General features: G+C 45.7%; 1 protein-coding gene across 1 annotated transcript in view; it reads left to right on the forward strand.

The window, feature by feature from the left end:
• The window catches only part of ENTPD8 (ectonucleoside triphosphate diphosphohydrolase 8), a 31579-nt gene extending 14725 nt beyond the window's left edge, over positions 1–16854 (forward strand). Inside the window, exons 2-10 of the mRNA XM_082207717.1 lie at positions 2038–2165; positions 2672–2789; positions 3672–3822; positions 6176–6335; positions 7901–8131; positions 9949–10218; positions 11133–11243; positions 14160–14297; positions 15243–16854. Of these exons, the coding sequence (XP_082063843.1) occupies positions 2040–2165; positions 2672–2789; positions 3672–3822; positions 6176–6335; positions 7901–8131; positions 9949–10218; positions 11133–11243; positions 14160–14297; positions 15243–15425 (1488 nt within the window). The 5' untranslated portion in view covers positions 2038–2039 and the 3' untranslated portion in view covers positions 15426–16854. The remainder of the gene's footprint in view (positions 1–2037; positions 2166–2671; positions 2790–3671; positions 3823–6175; positions 6336–7900; positions 8132–9948; positions 10219–11132; positions 11244–14159; positions 14298–15242) is intronic.
• Positions 16855–17668: the final 814 nt, after the last annotated feature.

Consider the following 17668-nt stretch of genomic DNA (forward strand, 5'->3'; position numbering starts at 1 on the left):
GTCCTAATCTTGCAGGGCTCTTATTATTTGCTTCTGAGGAAAAGTGCTGATTCACATGCTGCTTGGTAAACAAAGAGCTGGTGTGGTATGAGCTGAGTAATCACTTGTTCAAATGTCACTCCCACCATAGATGCATTAAATTACCTTTAGAAAGCACTTATATGGCCTCAGACAACTCACTCCATTCTCAGTCACAGCTACCCGCCAGTGAGAACTAAGAGCTTTCTAGGTTCCTGCTGCTGCTGCTGTTGCAGCAGCATCAACAGCACTTACAGAGTTAAAAGAAAAAGAAAAACCAATTGCACCTGTTTATCTACCGTGTGGCCTTGGGAGCTTTCCTTTCCATTCGGATATCTTTAGTGATCCATGTAATTGATTCTGGCACAAAGTCAAGCAGCAATCAGACGTGTCGGCCAGAGATTCACACACCCATACACACACACACATACCAGGGCTTTTTTCCCCCCGGTTTCAAAATGTTCAATAGTGAAAGAGTTGGGGGAATCGTCATTTAGAAGCAAAGTGCAAAAGCTGTCCAGATGTGGAAGTCATCAACATAAGTTACAACATAAGAATTTCCCCAAAATTTGCATTTGTTACTGATGCCCCAACTATACCTGCCGTTGGGCAAGTAACTCACTTGGGAGTGATCTGCAGAGAGTTGGATTAGCTGACCCTTTAGGTCCCTTCCAACGCTACAGTTTTATGTTTCTGTGATTCGTGTTTGCCTCCAGCCATACAGAAATGCATTGCCCTGGTATACAGTGGTACCTCAGGTTACAGACGCTTCAGGTTACAGACGCTTCAGGTTACAGATGCCGCTAACCCAGAAATAGTACGTCGGGTTAAGAACGTTGCTTTAGGATGAGAACAGAAATTGCACAGCAGTGGCGCGGCGGCAGCAGCGGGAGGCCCCATTAGCTAAAGTGGTGCTTCAGGTTAAGAACAGTTTCAGGTTAAGAACGGACCTCTGGATCGAATTAAGTTCTTAACCTGAGGTACCACTGTAATGCATTTACTGTATCAAGCTTTCAAAATATGTACGTCTCCACCCCCATCGTTCTGCCCGGATGCTGAGGTCCAGCGCTGAGGGCCTTCTGGCGGTTCCCCCACGAGAAGCAAAGCTACAGGGAACCAGGCAGAGGGCCTTCTCGCTAGTGGCGCTCGCCCTGTGGAACGCCCTCCCATCAGATGTCAAAGAGATAAAACAACTACCTCACATTCAGAAGACATCTTAAGGCAGCCCTATTCAGGGAGGTTTTTAATGTGTGACATCTTAGTGTATTTTTGGTCTTTGTGGAAGCCGCCCAGAGTGGCTGGGGAAACCCAGCCAGATGGGCAGGGTACAAATAATAAATTATTATTATATTATTATTATTATGTATGCGGAAATGGAAATAAATCCACAAAAGTTCCTATCTCCACCCACCTGCAAAAATAAAAACCCAGACTATTTCCCCATATGCCCTTTAGTCATTCATCCACTCATTTAATCTTGACTTAAAAGTGGCTATTCAGGACTGGTAATAAGCTTACATTCTAAAAGCCATAGAGGGGAGGGGGAAGGGGTAGCAAGCTCAGGGACCAGTTCACTTGCCCAGATATCCCTGTGACAGAAGGTGATTATGGTAGGATTGCCATATTCGCAAAAGTGAAAATCCGGACAAAGTTGTTGTTAAGTTGTTAAATCTTTGGGATTTTTACAGCATTTTTCTTAAGAAATTGCTCTAGTTGCCATATATCCAGGTTTTCCCAGACATCTTGCTAATTTGATGAAAATCTGCCCAGATGCCATTTTGACAGCCTGATTCCCAGACATGTCCAGGAAAACCCAGATGTATGGCAGCCCTAGATGATGGACTCTCCCTTTTGGAGTTTGGTTGGTTGATCTCTGTCAGGGATGATAAAATGTCAAGATCCCTGTACCAAGAAGGGAGCTGGATTAGAGGACTTCCCAGATCCCTCCCAACTCATGAGTCTATGATTCTATTATCTTGATGGATGGACAGGAAATTCTTCATGTTTTTATATATTTAGCTATGGGCAACAGATGGAGCAACTGGTACCTCCCAGCAGCCCTGGTGATTCTGAGCATGTTCTCCCTCACAGCCCTGCTCCTCATTGTGGTGGGAAACCACAATGTCACACTGCCTCCAGATAATAAGGTGAGTGTGCAGCCATACCTGATACCATGGACCTTTCTTTGAGGCAAATCCACTGAGTCAGTTGTTTAAGAAATAAATTTCTTCCTATTATATAGGTGTGGGGAACCTCAGGCTTCTCCATTTGGCCTCCAGGACTCTCCCCAGGCCATATACCCCTCTCCAGTTCACACCCCTCATTGGGCTCTTTGAACTTTTCTGCCTGGCCAGAACATGTCCCCTTGAACTCTGGTTATAACTCTTCTTTGTCTGGATGAAGGGTTTGTGGGGGGGGGGGTAAGCTAGCCCACTGTACAAAGTGAAGAGAAACACTCATTGCTCCACCTACTTGTTGCTGCTCACCCAGGGAGTTACCCAGAAATAAAATTTGTCCCTCTGGCCAAGGACGTTCCCCCACTTCTATCTTTAACCCTGATGAGAGTTCAGTGGTTTGTTTGTTTTGCATTCTAACTTAGCAGCTCAGGTTTTGCACCATCTGACTCTTTTATTCTAAATGTCTCCCCCTCCAGTACGGGCTGGTGTTTGATGCGGGCTCATCCCACACCTCGCTGTTCGTCTACCAGTGGCCAATGGACAAAGAGAACAACACAGGCGTGGTCAGCCAAACCTTCTCCTGTCATGTCAATGGTCAGCTTCTCCTAGTTACATAAAAACATGGCAGGGGCATCTGAGGAAGGTGGGAGAGGGATCCAACAGGTCTAAAATAGCAGCTGTATTCAACTCCCAGTGACCAATACCACATTGATTATGGAACATTGAATACAGTTGACTCTCAGCTTACATGGGGGTTATGTTCTGTACTGCATAAAGACAAAATTGCATAAAGACAAAATACTCCCTCTGCACCTCCGAATACCCTCCCAAGGTGAGTGTCATGGTGGCTGGGATTGCTGACCTTCCCCCTCCCATACAGGCACCTGCCCCCTTTTTATTTATTTGTAAAAAAAAAATCGGCCAAGCACGTAGAGCTGACTTTGCACAATTTAAATGTGCCTAAGTTGTGAGTCGACTGTATATGGGTCACAGAGAGAGAGAGGGGGAGAGAAAGAAGGCATGTCAGAGAGGGGGGAGAAGCGATGTCACTCAGAGAGGGGGCATCAGAAAGAGGGGGGTATGAGAAAGAGAGATGGGTGTCAGAGAACGCTGGGGTGTCACAGAAAATAGAGGGGGTGTCATGGGTGGGTGGGTGAAAGAGGGAGAGTAGGGATAATGGGGATTCAGTTCAGTTTGCAATTAAAAGGGAACTTAACCTAATTCGCATTTTCCAAAACAATAAAAAGCTGTTTAAAGTGCTGTCATAGTGCTTTTAATGTGTGGTGTGAATGTGGTCTAGGTTAAGCAAAATTACCTACAAGCACAGGGATATTAGGATAAATTTGCACTAAAAGCCTTGATAGTGACTTAAAAAAATAAGCTGAAGATCTGGATATATGGGGAACTGAAATTAAGACGGGAAAAAGTAATGTGTGGACAGATTTGCCCATCTCTATGCACTTTTTTGTGTTTCAGGGAGCGGGATATCAAGTTATGCCAAAAACCCTCCGCTGGCAGGTGCCTCCCTCAAGGAATGCCTGGATGCTGCTATGACTGTGATCCCCCCAGAAAGGCAGCAGGAGACGCCAGCTTACCTGGGAGCCACAGCTGGCATGAGACTGTTGAGGTACAAAGACAAAGAGCCAGGGTTTACAGAGTGAGGTGAAACCAGTCATGTTAGCAAGACAGCTATATAATAATAATAATAATAATAATAATAATAATAATAATAATAATAATGGATCTCAGATTAGGAGTCTCAATTTTGAGCTGCTTTTTTTTAAAGGAGCAAGTATCTAGTCTTTACAGATGCAAATACAGTATAGGCTTGAAAGAGCAGCAGTTCTAAGGGTATAAGGCATGGTTTAGGTCCAAGCTATCTGAAAAGCTCCATTCCATCATACGAACTTGGCTGAGAGCTCAGATATTTAGGGGAGGCCCCTCCCACAGTCTCACCACCCTCACAGGCATGCTTGTTAGGGACATGGGAGAGGGCCTACTTGGTGGCTGCTCCTGGACTCTGGAACTCCCCCCCAAAAAAACAACAACCTAGACTGGCCCCCTCTCTGGTGTCATTCTGCCAGCAGATGATGACCTTCTTGGTTCCAACAGGCTTGGGAGAACTGATTGCTTTTATGGAAAGGACTTACGCTGTGCTGTTTATATTGTAACTATCTACATGTTTTTAATCTCTCTCTCCCCACCTCGTCCCTAAGTTTTAATCCTAACATCATTTAATTGTTTTTAATTTAAAAAAAAATCTATGTTTATAGTAATTCTTATTTTTATATGTAAGCTCCCTTCAGTACTATCAGAGGGAAAAGGTGGGGTACAAATAAATATATTGTTGTGCATCACCCCAATACCTCAGCAGTGTGAGATTCCAGGGTTTCCGGTTGGCTTACTCAAGGTTAATGTTTCGTTTCTGGAAAATAAGGCACAGCACAGGCTGTGGTGTCTTGATGATATATGGTTTATTTACACACAAATACAAACTGGGCCTACAATGGAGGGATTCATCATATCAGCGCTGCCAGAGGTTCTTGCTTCTCCCACAGGTACAGCCATGATATCAGCCATTGTGCTCTGCCTCTGGCGTTCTATGTCACATAACTCCTAACTCTAAGCTCTGTGCTTTATTTGTAGGCAGAGGCCGAATCATTTGCCACCTTACACCTTTCCTTTGATCCTCTACTGTCCTAATGGTCCATTACCTCAGGCTATCATCTCATGGGAAGCACCAGCTTGGCTTAATGAGCTTTTTTAGCACATGCTGATTCCTGAGTCTATAGAAATATCTCATACACAGCTTAATAATACACAAGGTCAGGGACACTATAAGTTACTAGCGCACAGCCTAATACACATGGGTCTGACTATTTTGACACTCCAAGCATTGATTAAATTCTGCCACATGCTCAGTCCAGAGAACATAGTGGTCTAGCATCCACAAATTCATAACACTATAGTAGTAGTATCCAGAGTCCTACACAGAGTAGACCTATTCACATTAAAGTGTCTATGTTAGGCCCCATCTACACTATTCATTCAAAGCCATATCATACCATGTTAAACAGTCATAGGGACTGTATTTTGTTCAGGGAGCTGAACAGTCTATTCAAAGGTAGAGTGTTCCTAGCTCTGGATGTTCCTTTCAGCCACTGTGGATAGCTCTTCTGTCCTCCATCAATTTCTTCCAATGTTGTCCTCAATCCATCTAAAGTTAGTAGAGCAACTCAGGACCCAGCTTCACTGCACAGTTAAAGCATACCACTCTAAACAGTCATGTGTCTCCAAAAGAAGTGTAGTTTGTTCAGGGTGCTGAGAGTTGCTAGGAGACCCCCCCCCCCTCAGAGCTACAATTCGCCATGTGGTTTTTTACAATCAACCCCTCTTCCCAGGGAACTCTGGGACATGACTAATTTCAATGGTCCTACATTACATTGCCTGCAACCTTTCATTTTCAATCTTCTACTTTCTACACTACTCAGTTTTATTTGGATATACAGTTGGACTTTTAAAAAAAATCTAGCTTTAAGTAAATTCTGTTGAATGTTGTTTGCATTTTTTATAAAACACATTGAGATTGATTGATTGATTGATTGATTACTATATTAAGCAGTATATTTTTTAAAAGTACACACACACACACACACACACACTACTTAATTTGAAAAGTTGTTTGCTTGTCGGTACTCTGTGCATTTGGACAACTCTTAAGATAGTGTAACCAAATTTTGGACGATGGTTCCTGAGATCAATGAATGAGCACTTCTGCATTTGATTACAGTTGGACACCATTTTGCTTCAAGATGGCAGACTGAACCTTTCAAAACCACACCAGTATTTGGGTTTCTTAGAATACCTGAGCAATGCTGGGTACAAAGCTGCCAGTAAATAAATAAATCAAAAGAACCCCAAACTCCAAATTAGCCTCATGGTTCCAAATTCACAGTTCTTCTTGGCAAATTACCCTACAGAATGGAGAATGAGTCTGCATCAAAACAAGTTCTGGAAGAAGTTGGCAAGACTATCAAGCAGTATCCTGTGAGTTTCCGAGGCGCTCAAATCATCAGTGGAGAGGACGAAGGTGCTTACGGCTGGATCACCATCAACTATCTGTTGGACTCCTTCACCAAGGTGGGGCTGATTCTACAAGACTATGAACAGGTTTAGGATGCATAGATCAGGCATATTGTTCCAGGGCTAGAACAAGAATAAGCTAGATATTTCTGGAGTACAGCTGCCATCTTCCCTGGCCATGCTGGTTGGTTCTGATAGGAACCCAATAAGGATAAGCTATGTTGTGAACTCCAAATACTGTTGTGCTCTCCAATCATTCCTGACCATTGGCTATGTTGGCTGGGGCTGGTGGAAATCCAACAACATCTGGAGGTCACTATTTTGGCTACTTGTGGGCTAGAGCATCTTATTAGAACTAGGAAGAGCTGGGTTTGAACCCTTCCTCAGCTCATGAAGCTGATCTTGGGCCAGTCACACACTCTCACGTAAGCCTACAGGGTTATATTAAGGATAAAAGGATTTGCACTAGCTCAAGCTCCCTTTAGCTAGGGTGGGACACAAATATAATTCTTTATCATCATGATGCTGGCTGAGGCTTGAGAGATCCTATTCCACCATGAGCTACTACATTCTCTGTGCCTGCCACGGCTACTGTTGCTTAAATATTGCTTCTGGCCCTCCCCATTTCTCTTAAGTCAGTGGTTTCCAACCAGTGTGCCGTGGCACCCTGGGTGCCTTGAATGATGATCAGGGGTGGCGTGGGCAACCCTAGCCTCTGTCCCTCTTTCTTTCCCTCTCGTGTCTCTGCCTCCCAGAGGCTTGCACAGCTGCTTATTGCAGCAGCCCTGTCTATAAGCTCCGCAAGCAAGGGTGCGTGACAGAACAGAGACTAGGGATGGCAGCAGCTGCTGCCCAGAGGACTCCCAAGGAGATGGGAGAGGAGGCTAAGGGAACACTCTACAAGGGAGGGTGTTCGAAAAGGGGTGAGAGGTTGCCAGCTCTACAGGCAAGGGGTGACATAACTGGGCTCTTGAGCCCCACAGGGGTGTTGCAGAAAGAATGTGGTTGGTCAAGGGAGCCGTGGGCTCAAAAAGGTTGAAAACCTCTGCTCTAATGAGCCAATAACAGTTGAGTAGTGGGACATTGTCAAGATGGCAGGTATCCACCAGCTGATTAAAGGGGAACATCGAGCCATTTGATGTGGGCCAATTTAAGAATGCAAGCCCTGGTGGATCAGATCAAAGGCCTGCCTCTGGTATGGGGACTCTGTAGGCCCTCCAGATGTTGCTGGAGTTCCAATCCCATCAACCCCAGAGTTTTGTGCTGAGGGTTTCTGGGGTATAGTAAACCAATCACGTATGTTTGTTTTGAAAGGTCTTTAAGAGCTTACCCTTGTCTAGTCAAAAGACCATAGTTAATAAACTCCAGTTAAACCACTGGACCGGATTCTCACGTAATGCTAAGCCATGGTTTATCAAACTATGGTTGTTAAATCATGGTTCAACATTGTGTCTGAACAAGGCCATAGAGCATTAGGAAATGCTAACCAGAATAAATGCAAAGGTGGGAAAATTGTTTTTTCAAAAGTGGAAAGGAGCTCAGTCCTAAAATCAGGTAGATCTCTAAATGATCTGCCCCTTGCCAGGCCCCACAAGTGCTAACCTGTTGTGGTATCTCTGCAGTATTCTGCTAAAGACAGAGAATGGATTCACCCCACTTCAACCAATATATTGGGCGCATTGGATCTCGGAGGGGCATCGACCCAGATTAGTTTTGTTCCAGCTGGCAAGATCACTGATCCAAACGAAGCCGCTCACTTCCGACTCTATGGGTTTGATTACACCATCTATACCCACAGCTACCTGTGCTATGGTCAGAACCAAGCCCTCCAGCACCTGACCCGGATTATAATCGTAAGTCACCCATTGCCATTCAGAAGCTAGCCCTGGGCAGAGAGACTTGGCCGGTGGTGAGAGGTGTTAACTGAAAGGGACAGGAATATCATCTAGGAATATCATCTACAAACCCCTTGAAATCTCCTGAGATTCTTGGCAGACCACTTAATGATTTTTCTACCTGTTGTACCCATTGAAATGTGCTGTGCTAGATGCTGTATGACTTTTAACGGTACTTTTATTGCTACTTTTATTTCTTACATATTTTATTTTATTGTATTACAGTTTGTTGCATTGGATTAAAATCGAACTAAAATAAGCAATAAAAATACACATTAAATCAGTATGAATATTTAACATGAACGTGCAATAGACCACCTGAACAATGCTCACAGACCACAATTTGCAAATCCCTGATCTGGGCTACAATAAAACAAAAATAGGGATCAAACCTTAAAGAATTTCATGCACAGTGTGGTTTTTAGATGTTCTTAAAGAAACTTAAAAAGCAGGCACCTTCGTTGTATGTACTCTTTTCAGTGCCATAAAACCATACTTATTTAGGCAAGCCTATCCAGACTTTTCTGGGACGCGGGTGGCGCTATGGGTTAAACCACAGAGCCTAGGACTTGTCGATCAGAAGGTCAGCGGTTCGAATCTCCGTGATGGGGTGAACTCCTGTTGCTTGGTCCCTGCTCCTGCCAACCTAGCAGTTCGAAAGCACGCCAAAGTGCAAGTAGATAAATAGGTACCGCTCTGGCGGGAAGGTAAACAGTGTTTCTGTGCGCTGCTCTGGTTTGCCAGAAGCGGCTTAGTGTGCTGGTCACATGACCCAGAAGCTGTATGCCGGCTCCTGTCCAGTAAAGCAAGATGAACGCCGCAACCCCAGAGTTGGTCACAACTGGACCTAATGGTCAGGGGTCCCTTTACCTTTGCCCAGATTTTTAGAATGTTGGCTTGTGTCTAATCTGGTTTTTAATTTATCATTGATTCATTGATTTTATTCTGTTTACGTTTTAAGCTGGGGGGAGGGGTAATAGTAAAGATTTATTATTATTATTATTATTATTATTATTATTATTATTATTATTAAATCAAAAGAAGATAAATCATTTTTAAATTGCCCCCCCAATAATTTTATTCTTTGATTTGCTTTGTAAGGTTTTATGAAGCTATTAAAAATAATTTTGGATAACAAATGCAAATGAAAAGGTATAATTAACAGGTTGTAGGTAAACTTAAGGTTTACCCCAGCTCTAATTGTCTTTTTTGCTGGAGTAGAATTGATTTGTTTTCAATCGCATTAGCCTCATCTGTGCTACATACTTAAAACAGTATCATACCACTTTAAACACTCATGGTTTCCCCAGAACATCCTGGGATGTGTACTTTACTAAGGGTCTGAGAGATGTTAGGAAATCCCCTATTCCCCTCTTAGATATACCATTCCCAGAGTTCCCTCTTCGATTGCTAAACCACTCTAGGAAATGTAACTCTATGAATGGGAAATAGGGATCATTCCACTCCTCTAGGAAGTAATGATGGCGACTAACTTCAATGACTTCCAAAGAGGATTAGACCAATCCATAGAGGAGGATACGGCTATATGTTCCACTTCCACTGTATGCCTCTGAATGTCAGTTGCTAGGAATTGCAGATGAGGACAGCATTATTGAGCTCAGGTCTTGGGGCGTCCCATTGGCGCATCTGGTTGTCCATTGTGTGAACAGGATGCTGGACACGTTGTGCCATTGGCCCAATCCTGCAGGGCTCTCCTTATGTTCTTATGAAGGTACATCTGGACTATGGTTTCACTCTGTGGTTCTTGTCTCCAGAATTCAAGCTCATCGGATCGGGTCGATCATCCTTGCTACCCAGAAGGCTACATTTCATCCTTTACAACTGCGTCTGTCTATAGCAGTCCGTGTGCCAAGCAATCAATGCCACCCCCAGCCTCGAAGAACTTTACTCTGGTGGGCACAGGCAATGCCACCCTATGCCGGGAAACCTTCAAGAGTATTTTCAACTTCTCAAAAAACTGCAAATATAATGGCTCCTGTGGTTTCAACGGGGTCTACCAGCCTAAGGTCAACGGGAAATTTCTGGTATGAGAGCATGCCAATTCATGCTAAAAAGTTGGGAATAGGGATGTTCCTCTGTGTGTCTGTGTTTATCATGCCCTTGGGTTCACACAGAAGTAATGAATAGTCCAAATGCACATAGGCGTAGCTGGGGGGGCAGCTGCCCCCCCAATAAAATAAATAAATAAAAATACTTAAGTTAAAGTAGAAATTGTGACAGATTTTTCTGAGTGCTTTGGGTCAAAAGAAAGTAATTTAAAACAGCTGATGTTGAGGCATTTCATTCCAATTCTGCTAGAAAGAGGCAGATAGAGGATGATGACAAATCCTGGCTACACCCATGCAAATGCAATGTCTCAGTTGAATAATACTGGAGTGTTTATTACTCTTGTTTATTGATTGCTTATTCCACTGAAACATAGTTTTGATTTTTTTTTTTGTTATCTCTTTTTCTGCTTTGTAAATGGATTTCACTACTGATTTATCATCTGATTTTATTTTGTTGCAAGCTTCATTCAAGGACCTCATCCTTCGGTTTATTAGCTAAAGTGAAAAATAAAGTAGAAAACTGCTTTATATTGAGAGGAACTCCAGGGTTTCAAGCAGGGTTCTCTCCAGCGCTATCTGGAGATGCCATCAGAGATTGAACCGGGGACCTTCTGCATGCAAAGCAGAGGCTCTACCATTGAGTGATGGCCTTTCTGCTAAAAATAAACTAAGATCCTAGTTCTCATGGTTCTGAATAATGGTTCTGAATTAAATAAGAACATAGGTCCATCTAGTTCTCTCCCAGCCCTACCTGGAGATGCTGAGGAATGAATCTGGAACCTTTTGCATGCAAAGCATCTGCTCTACCACTGGTCCACACCCTTCCCCAGGCTTCTATAGCCATTGCTGGTTTGATGTCTCACCTGTTCATGTTTTATTTTAAATTTCAGGCTTTTTCTGCCTATTACTATACCTTCAATTTCCTGAACTTGACTGAAACTCAGCCACTGGCCACTGTTGAAGATACTATCAAGACGTTCTGTGCCAGGAAATGGGATGAAGTAGGTATCCTATCATCCTGGTGTGGTTTGGAAGGAGGTCACAAGAGACTTGTTGACCAATCTGTAAAATGAACATATATTTACAAATATATCGCTTGAGGCACTCCAGTTCGGTAGCCCAAATTCTGCTGCTCGCACACCAGATCTCTTGGGCAGAGTTGTTGAAGGACCTTTTTCTGCCTGGGCAACCAGACAGGGGGCCACATATCATTGATGGGTGGGGCCAGAAGTACAAGTGGGTATGGTTAGAGAGGCAAAGATGGGCAGAACAGCCCATTAGAATTTTCCTTTTCGTACAATAGCCTCTTTCTGTACACATCCCTATCTATCCTCCATCAAGCAAGAGGCATGATCAGAGTTCAAATGACACAGCCCAGCCAAAACACTCAAGGAGGGCGCAGAGCAGAGTTGCTGAGATGTGTGGCCTGGGGAAGCAAGTGTGGCTGGAGAGGAGCCAGTGTGGTGTAGTGGTTAAGAGCGGTAGACTCGTAATCTGGTGAACCGGGTTCACTTCCCCGCTCCTCCACATGCAGCTGCTGGGTGACCTTGGGCTAGTCACACTTCTTTGAAGTCTCTCAACCCCACTCACCTCACAGAGTGTTTGTTGTGGGGGAGGAAGGGAAAGGAGAATGTTGGCCGCTTTGAGACTCCTTCAGGTAGTGATAAAGCGGGATATCAAATCCAAACTCCTCCTCTTCTTCTTCTTCACCTGGCAAGAGGCCTGAGGGCCAAATACAGAGATTTGAAGGTCTGGATTTAGCCCCTGTACCTGAGGTTCTCCACCTTTTCTCTAGGACAGGGGTCTGCAACCTTTAAGACAAAAAGAGCCACTTGGACTCGTTTCCGAAGGGGGGGGGGGAAACTGGGAGCCGCAAAACAAGCCAAATGTAAATAACCACACATTCTTCCCCTTCCCCCATTCTCTCTCTTTTCCCTGAGTCTATTTCAGATAGCAAAGAGGGGTATGGTACCTCTCATATCCATTTTTTGCAAAGCACCATGTGCATAGAGGGCATTATACAAATTAATACATAGAAAAGTGTCTGTCCCTCCCTGCAGTTCAACTCCCTCTCTTTTTACTAACAGTACATATCCATTCCTTCTGCTGGTGCAACTTTCTCATCATTTCTACATAGCAGCATTTACAGTGGTGCCTCGCAAGACGAAATTACTTCGTTCCGCAAGTTTTTTCTTCTTGCGAGTTTTTCGTCTTGCGAAGCACGGTTTCCCATAGGAATGCATTGAAAATCAATCAATGTGTTCCTATGGAAACCGCCTTCAGACCAGGTCCGGGGACAGTCTGTCCCCCGACCTCTTCTGAAGGCTGGGGGGGGGACAAGGGCTTTTCTTCCCACCCCCAGCATTTTAAAAAACCCCGGGACAGCGGAGGACTTCTCCGCTGTCCGGGGCGATCTTAAAATGCTGGCGGGTGGCATTTTAAAATCGCCCCGGGACAGCGGAGGACTTCTCTGGGGCGATTTAAAAGCCCCTGGGAAGGCAGGCAGGGGGGACAAAGACTTTCGCCCCCCGCCAGCCTTCAGAAGAGGTCCTGGACCTTTTCTGAAGGCGGGCGGGGGGCGAAGGTCTTTGCTCTCCCCCCCCCCCCCGCCTTCAAAAGCCGTCCGGGACAGCGGAGAAACGCAGCGCGTTTCTCCGCTCTCCCGGGAAGGCAGGCAGGGGGGAGCAAAGACTTTTACCCCCCGCCGGCCTTCAGAAGAGGTCCAGGACCTCTTCTGAAGGCCGGCGGGGGGCAAAAGTCTTTGCTCCCCCCCCCTGCCCTCACACACACACACACACACACTGCCCTGCCCTGCCATCTCGAGCGCGCGCTCTCTCTCCCCCTCGCCTCAGGTGCCTCGCGCGCGGGGCTGAGGAGAGCGTGGCCTGGGTGGGCGGGGGAAGCTATGAGCCATGAAGCCGCCTGGCAGAACTTCCCTCCGGCGGCAGAAGCAGCAGCAGCAGCCCTTCTCTGGCCGCCGCCGCCTCCTCCTCCATCCCAGCAGCCGCCGCCTCTCGAGCTCCGCTGCCGCCGCTGCCTTGCTTTGCCCGGCTCGGCTGCCCAGCTCCACCCCCTCCTCTTTCTGGCGCTTCTGCTTTTCTGCTCAGGGTCCCCGAGGATCTGCGGAGCCGCGGCAAAGGTGCAAAAGAGCCGCATGCGGCTCCGGAGCCACGGGTTGCCGACCTCTGCTCTAGGAAGACAGCCAACAGCCTTCAGCTGCTACCAAAGCCCCAGATTCAGTTCCCTGGGTCTGTTCTCAGCCTGCTCCAAAGTCGTCGACAATGCTTTTTTACCTACACAGAAAGGTGTTTTAGCAGGAATACAGTTCGACACTGTGATATGAACTACACCTGCCAAAACCTTTTGTACTATGCAACCATGAAGAACAAACTGTAGCCCATGGTTCCTTATCCCAGATGAGGCCTTGTTTGAGGTACTGCCACTGGGGGCTGCCCAGTTGGCATTGACCTATGCTCATCCTTAAAGGTGTCACAAGACCCAAAGCTGTCTTTGCTGAAACACAGCTGCCCTTCTGGAAAGTCCTGAAGGTTCACACAACAGCACCCTTCAGTCACCTTAATCCAGGCATGGGAAACCCTGTCACCCTCCAGATGTTGCTGAACTAGAATTCTCACCAGCCTCTAGACAGCACAGCTCATGGTCAAGGGTGGTGGAAGTTATAGTCCAATGACATCTGGAGGGCCACAGGTTCCCCATCCTTGCCCTCAAATGATTTCAGGTAGTTGCGCTGAGTTGCTGCTGGTCAGAGTAGCCAATGGGGTGCCCTCTAGATATGGTCAGACTCCAACTTGCATCAAATCAGGCAGTATATCCAATGGTCAGGAAATGAACACTCTCCTACCTCAGCTGCTCTTGAAATGCTGTCTCTCTCTCTCTCTCCCCCTATCTTTCCTCAGTTGAAATCCAGTTACTTCAACGAGAAGGAGGACCATCTGAAAAACTACTGTGCTAGTGCCAACTACATCCTTACTATCTTGCTGGACGGTTATGGCTTTCGAACGGACACCTGGAACAACATTGCCTTCCGGATGCGGGTGAGGGAAGAGCTGGAGGTCATGTCACTATATATGGTTTAGGTCCAAGGTATCTGAACCAGCCCAGGTTTTGAAGGGACTGATTGTTTGCAGAGAGTTTGTCCTTATCCCTTCTGTCTCTGCCCATTTCACTTCCCCACCCCCACATAAGCCATTCCTTTCTCCTCATTGCCAATGGTCTGAAAAAAAATCACTTACACAAGGGCTTCTGGAGGTGAAAATAGATATAGATCACCTGTGTGGGATAATTAACAAAATACTTAGCTGGAACTCTAGATCCAAAGCGCAGGACTAAACACTTTCTCCAGCAAGAGAGAGCCCCAAGCAACAGAGTTTAATTCCCCCCCCAAATTTTTTTATTGATTTTCCAAAAATTTTAAACAAACAAACATACATACATCTTAACTGTACTTAATCCAATCTTAGTAACATTGTTAAGTGACTTCCTCAAATCCCCGACTGAATTTCAGTATATATCATTGTAACAGTTTTCCAAGCAAGCAGCAGTGTAGTGTGAAGATAGAGGCTGTTGAAACCATTTTAATATCCCATTTAGTCCACTTTCAGAACTTCCCTGTTTCTGCTGCTCTTAGCCACAGACCACACACCTTAGTGAGTTTTGAAATGGTTTGCTTACAAAGTTCAAAAAGCCAGGTTCATGCATTTATCTATATAGTAGCAAGTAAACACGGGTAGAAATCTTGGGATACAAAATATAGTGAAATAGCCCTAAGTACTGGAGCCCCAGGTTCTTTCCCAGCCCAGGAGATGCTGGGGACTGAACCTGGGACCTTCTACATGCCAAGCAAACACTGTTCCTATGACAAGGAAGCTCACCTCTGCCTGAAATGCCAGCTTTGTCTTGGCTCATGGAAAGGCTATTAGCATTAAGTGGTAGGCACTGTGTTTGCCTTTCTTTGTGACTCTACTCTCTCTCTCTTGCAGGCTGCCAACTCGGAAATTGGCTGGACTCTGGGCTACATGCTGAACCTCACCAATATGATCCCCGCAGAGGCCCCCCGACAGCTGAGAGGGCACGAGGAAGGGGTGTGGGCAGCCAGCATTGTCTTCATTGCCGCTGTGCTGGCAATCTGTATTGCCCTGCTGGTCATGTATTTACTGCGCTGAGAGAAAGGGGCTGCATTTTGGACTGTTCACCTCCCCGCAGCCTTTGTGTGGGTTAGGGTGGGGCAGTCAGCACCAGCCCCTCAGTGGACCCACAAGCAAGCAAACACTAAACAGATTGGCAGGCGCCACCAAGCCAGACCAGCTTCAACTCTCTAAGACCCAATGGGACAAACATACACTATTTGCCCAACTAGCACTGATTATGCCTTTTCTTTTCAGAAGTACATGCAGTATATAATTTATTGTACCGCAATCCCCCCTCCCCAGCAGTATATTAGCTATGTAAACCATAAAGCCCCTGGTTTGAAACTTATCTCTTCCATGAGCTGTTGCAAAGGCCAGAGGCAAGCTGCTTTCTTTCTCATCAAACCCTCCCCCCCCAAAAAAAAATATATATATGGGGTGATGATAAAACTGTTCTGTGTTGCAGGAATCTCCTAAGACTCACTGGGCATAATGGAGATAGGGTTTTGACCCCCCTCAAAAACACTCTAGCAATATTATTATTAATGAAAATTAATTGTAATAGGAATGAATTTACAAGTACTATTAATATTGTTTCTCATCCGCTGTTTACTGGACCAGCAGTTCACTGGTGCCAACCTGTGGGGCCCATGCAAGCAACTGGCAAATGCAGGCGCCTGCCTTGGTGGGCAAGAGAGCGGGACTTCAAGGCTGCTTATCAGGTCTTAAGATTGATCTTGGCACCAAGGTGAGAGACCAGTTTAAAGCAGATGATAGATTCTCAGGCAAAGGAATTGCAGGGTGCCAGGAGTCAGTCGTACAGGAGCTACAGTGGTCTGATTCAGGCCTGGAAGAGGAACTGCCTGGGATGGGATCCCCAAAGATGCAGCCACGGACAAAAAAAGCGTACTAGAAACACCATGCAAATACTGTAAATACTTGGGGGAGTTGATTCTATGGGGCTGGTTCTCATCTCCCTGTTGTGGACAACTAGTTACATTCTTTCTTTCTTTTTTTCACCAAAATATTTTTGTGGGTGAAAGGATCTCTCTCAACCCCATCAGGAACAAACTTTCCACAAGACTTAAAGCATGTGCAGGCTGTCTTCATTTTCCAGTTGGGATTCCATCACATACCAGCAAAATTCAAATTTGAAATGAAATTGAATATGAAGTACTTGGGCAACAAAAAGAGACCTGGACCTTTTGTAGCAAGAAATGCGATGGGGAAATGCGTGGAATAGCACTTACATGACCCAACACCATAGAAGTTCCCTGCAAACAAATTGGAATGAGTGTGCAATAAACAGCTGGACACTGTATGACCTCCCTGCGAACTCTGCACAAACAAATCAGGACAAATGTTCAATAAACAGGTCATCAGGAACTGGCCTCACAGTGCTCGCTAGAAAACTTTATAATTCTTTTTATTGCACATTTCTCAAATAAAAACTTTGCTAAGTGTTTACTGTGGACTTATGAAACGAGGAATTATCTGCAGTGCTCTGCTTTTATTGAAGGATTTGGTAATGAAGACCAAATTTGGCTTTCAAAGAAACTTAGCTTTCTTGAAGGAAGCTTTGCACTAGTCCTCATGGGTTTATGAAACCAAGGATTAACTAGCAGCACTTTTCCTTTTAGTGCAGGATTTGGTATTGGAGGCAGGGTTTGGCTTCCATGATTGGCTGAGGATGATGGGAGTTGTAGTCCAAAAGAGCTGAGGGCGCCAGGTTGGGGAAAGCCTGCCTTACAGGCTTAGATGGATGTAAAAAAGGGGAGGAGACAAGTTCAGGGAACTAGATCCACAGCATACATTTGAAGCACGCCTAATGCATATTTAAAGGTTGTAACTTCTCACAAAGAATCCTGGGAACTATAGTTAGTTAAAGATGCTGTGAATTGTAGCTTTGTAAGGGGGAAACCATGGGACGCGGGTGGCGCTGTGGGCTAAAGCCTCAGCGCCTAGGGCTTGCCGATCGAAAGGTCGGCGGTTCGAATCCCCGCGGCGGGGTGCGCTCCCGCTGCTCGGTCCCAGCGCCTGCCCACCTAGCAGTTCGAAAGCACCCCCGGGTGCAAGTAGATAAATAGGTACCGCTTACCAGCAGGAAGGTAAACGGCGTTCCGTGTGCGGCTCTGGCTCGCCAGAGCAGCGTTGTCACGCTGGCCACGTGACCCGGAAGTGTCTGCGGACAGCGCTGGCCCCCGGCCAATAGATGTGAGATGGGCGCACAAACCCCAGAGTCTGTCAAGACTGGCCCGTTCGGGCAGGGGTACCTTTAC

Source organism: Podarcis vaucheri (genome assembly GCF_965113315.1).
Source record: "Podarcis vaucheri genome assembly, chromosome: Z".
Taxonomy (NCBI): Eukaryota; Metazoa; Chordata; class Lepidosauria; order Squamata; family Lacertidae; genus Podarcis; species Podarcis vaucheri.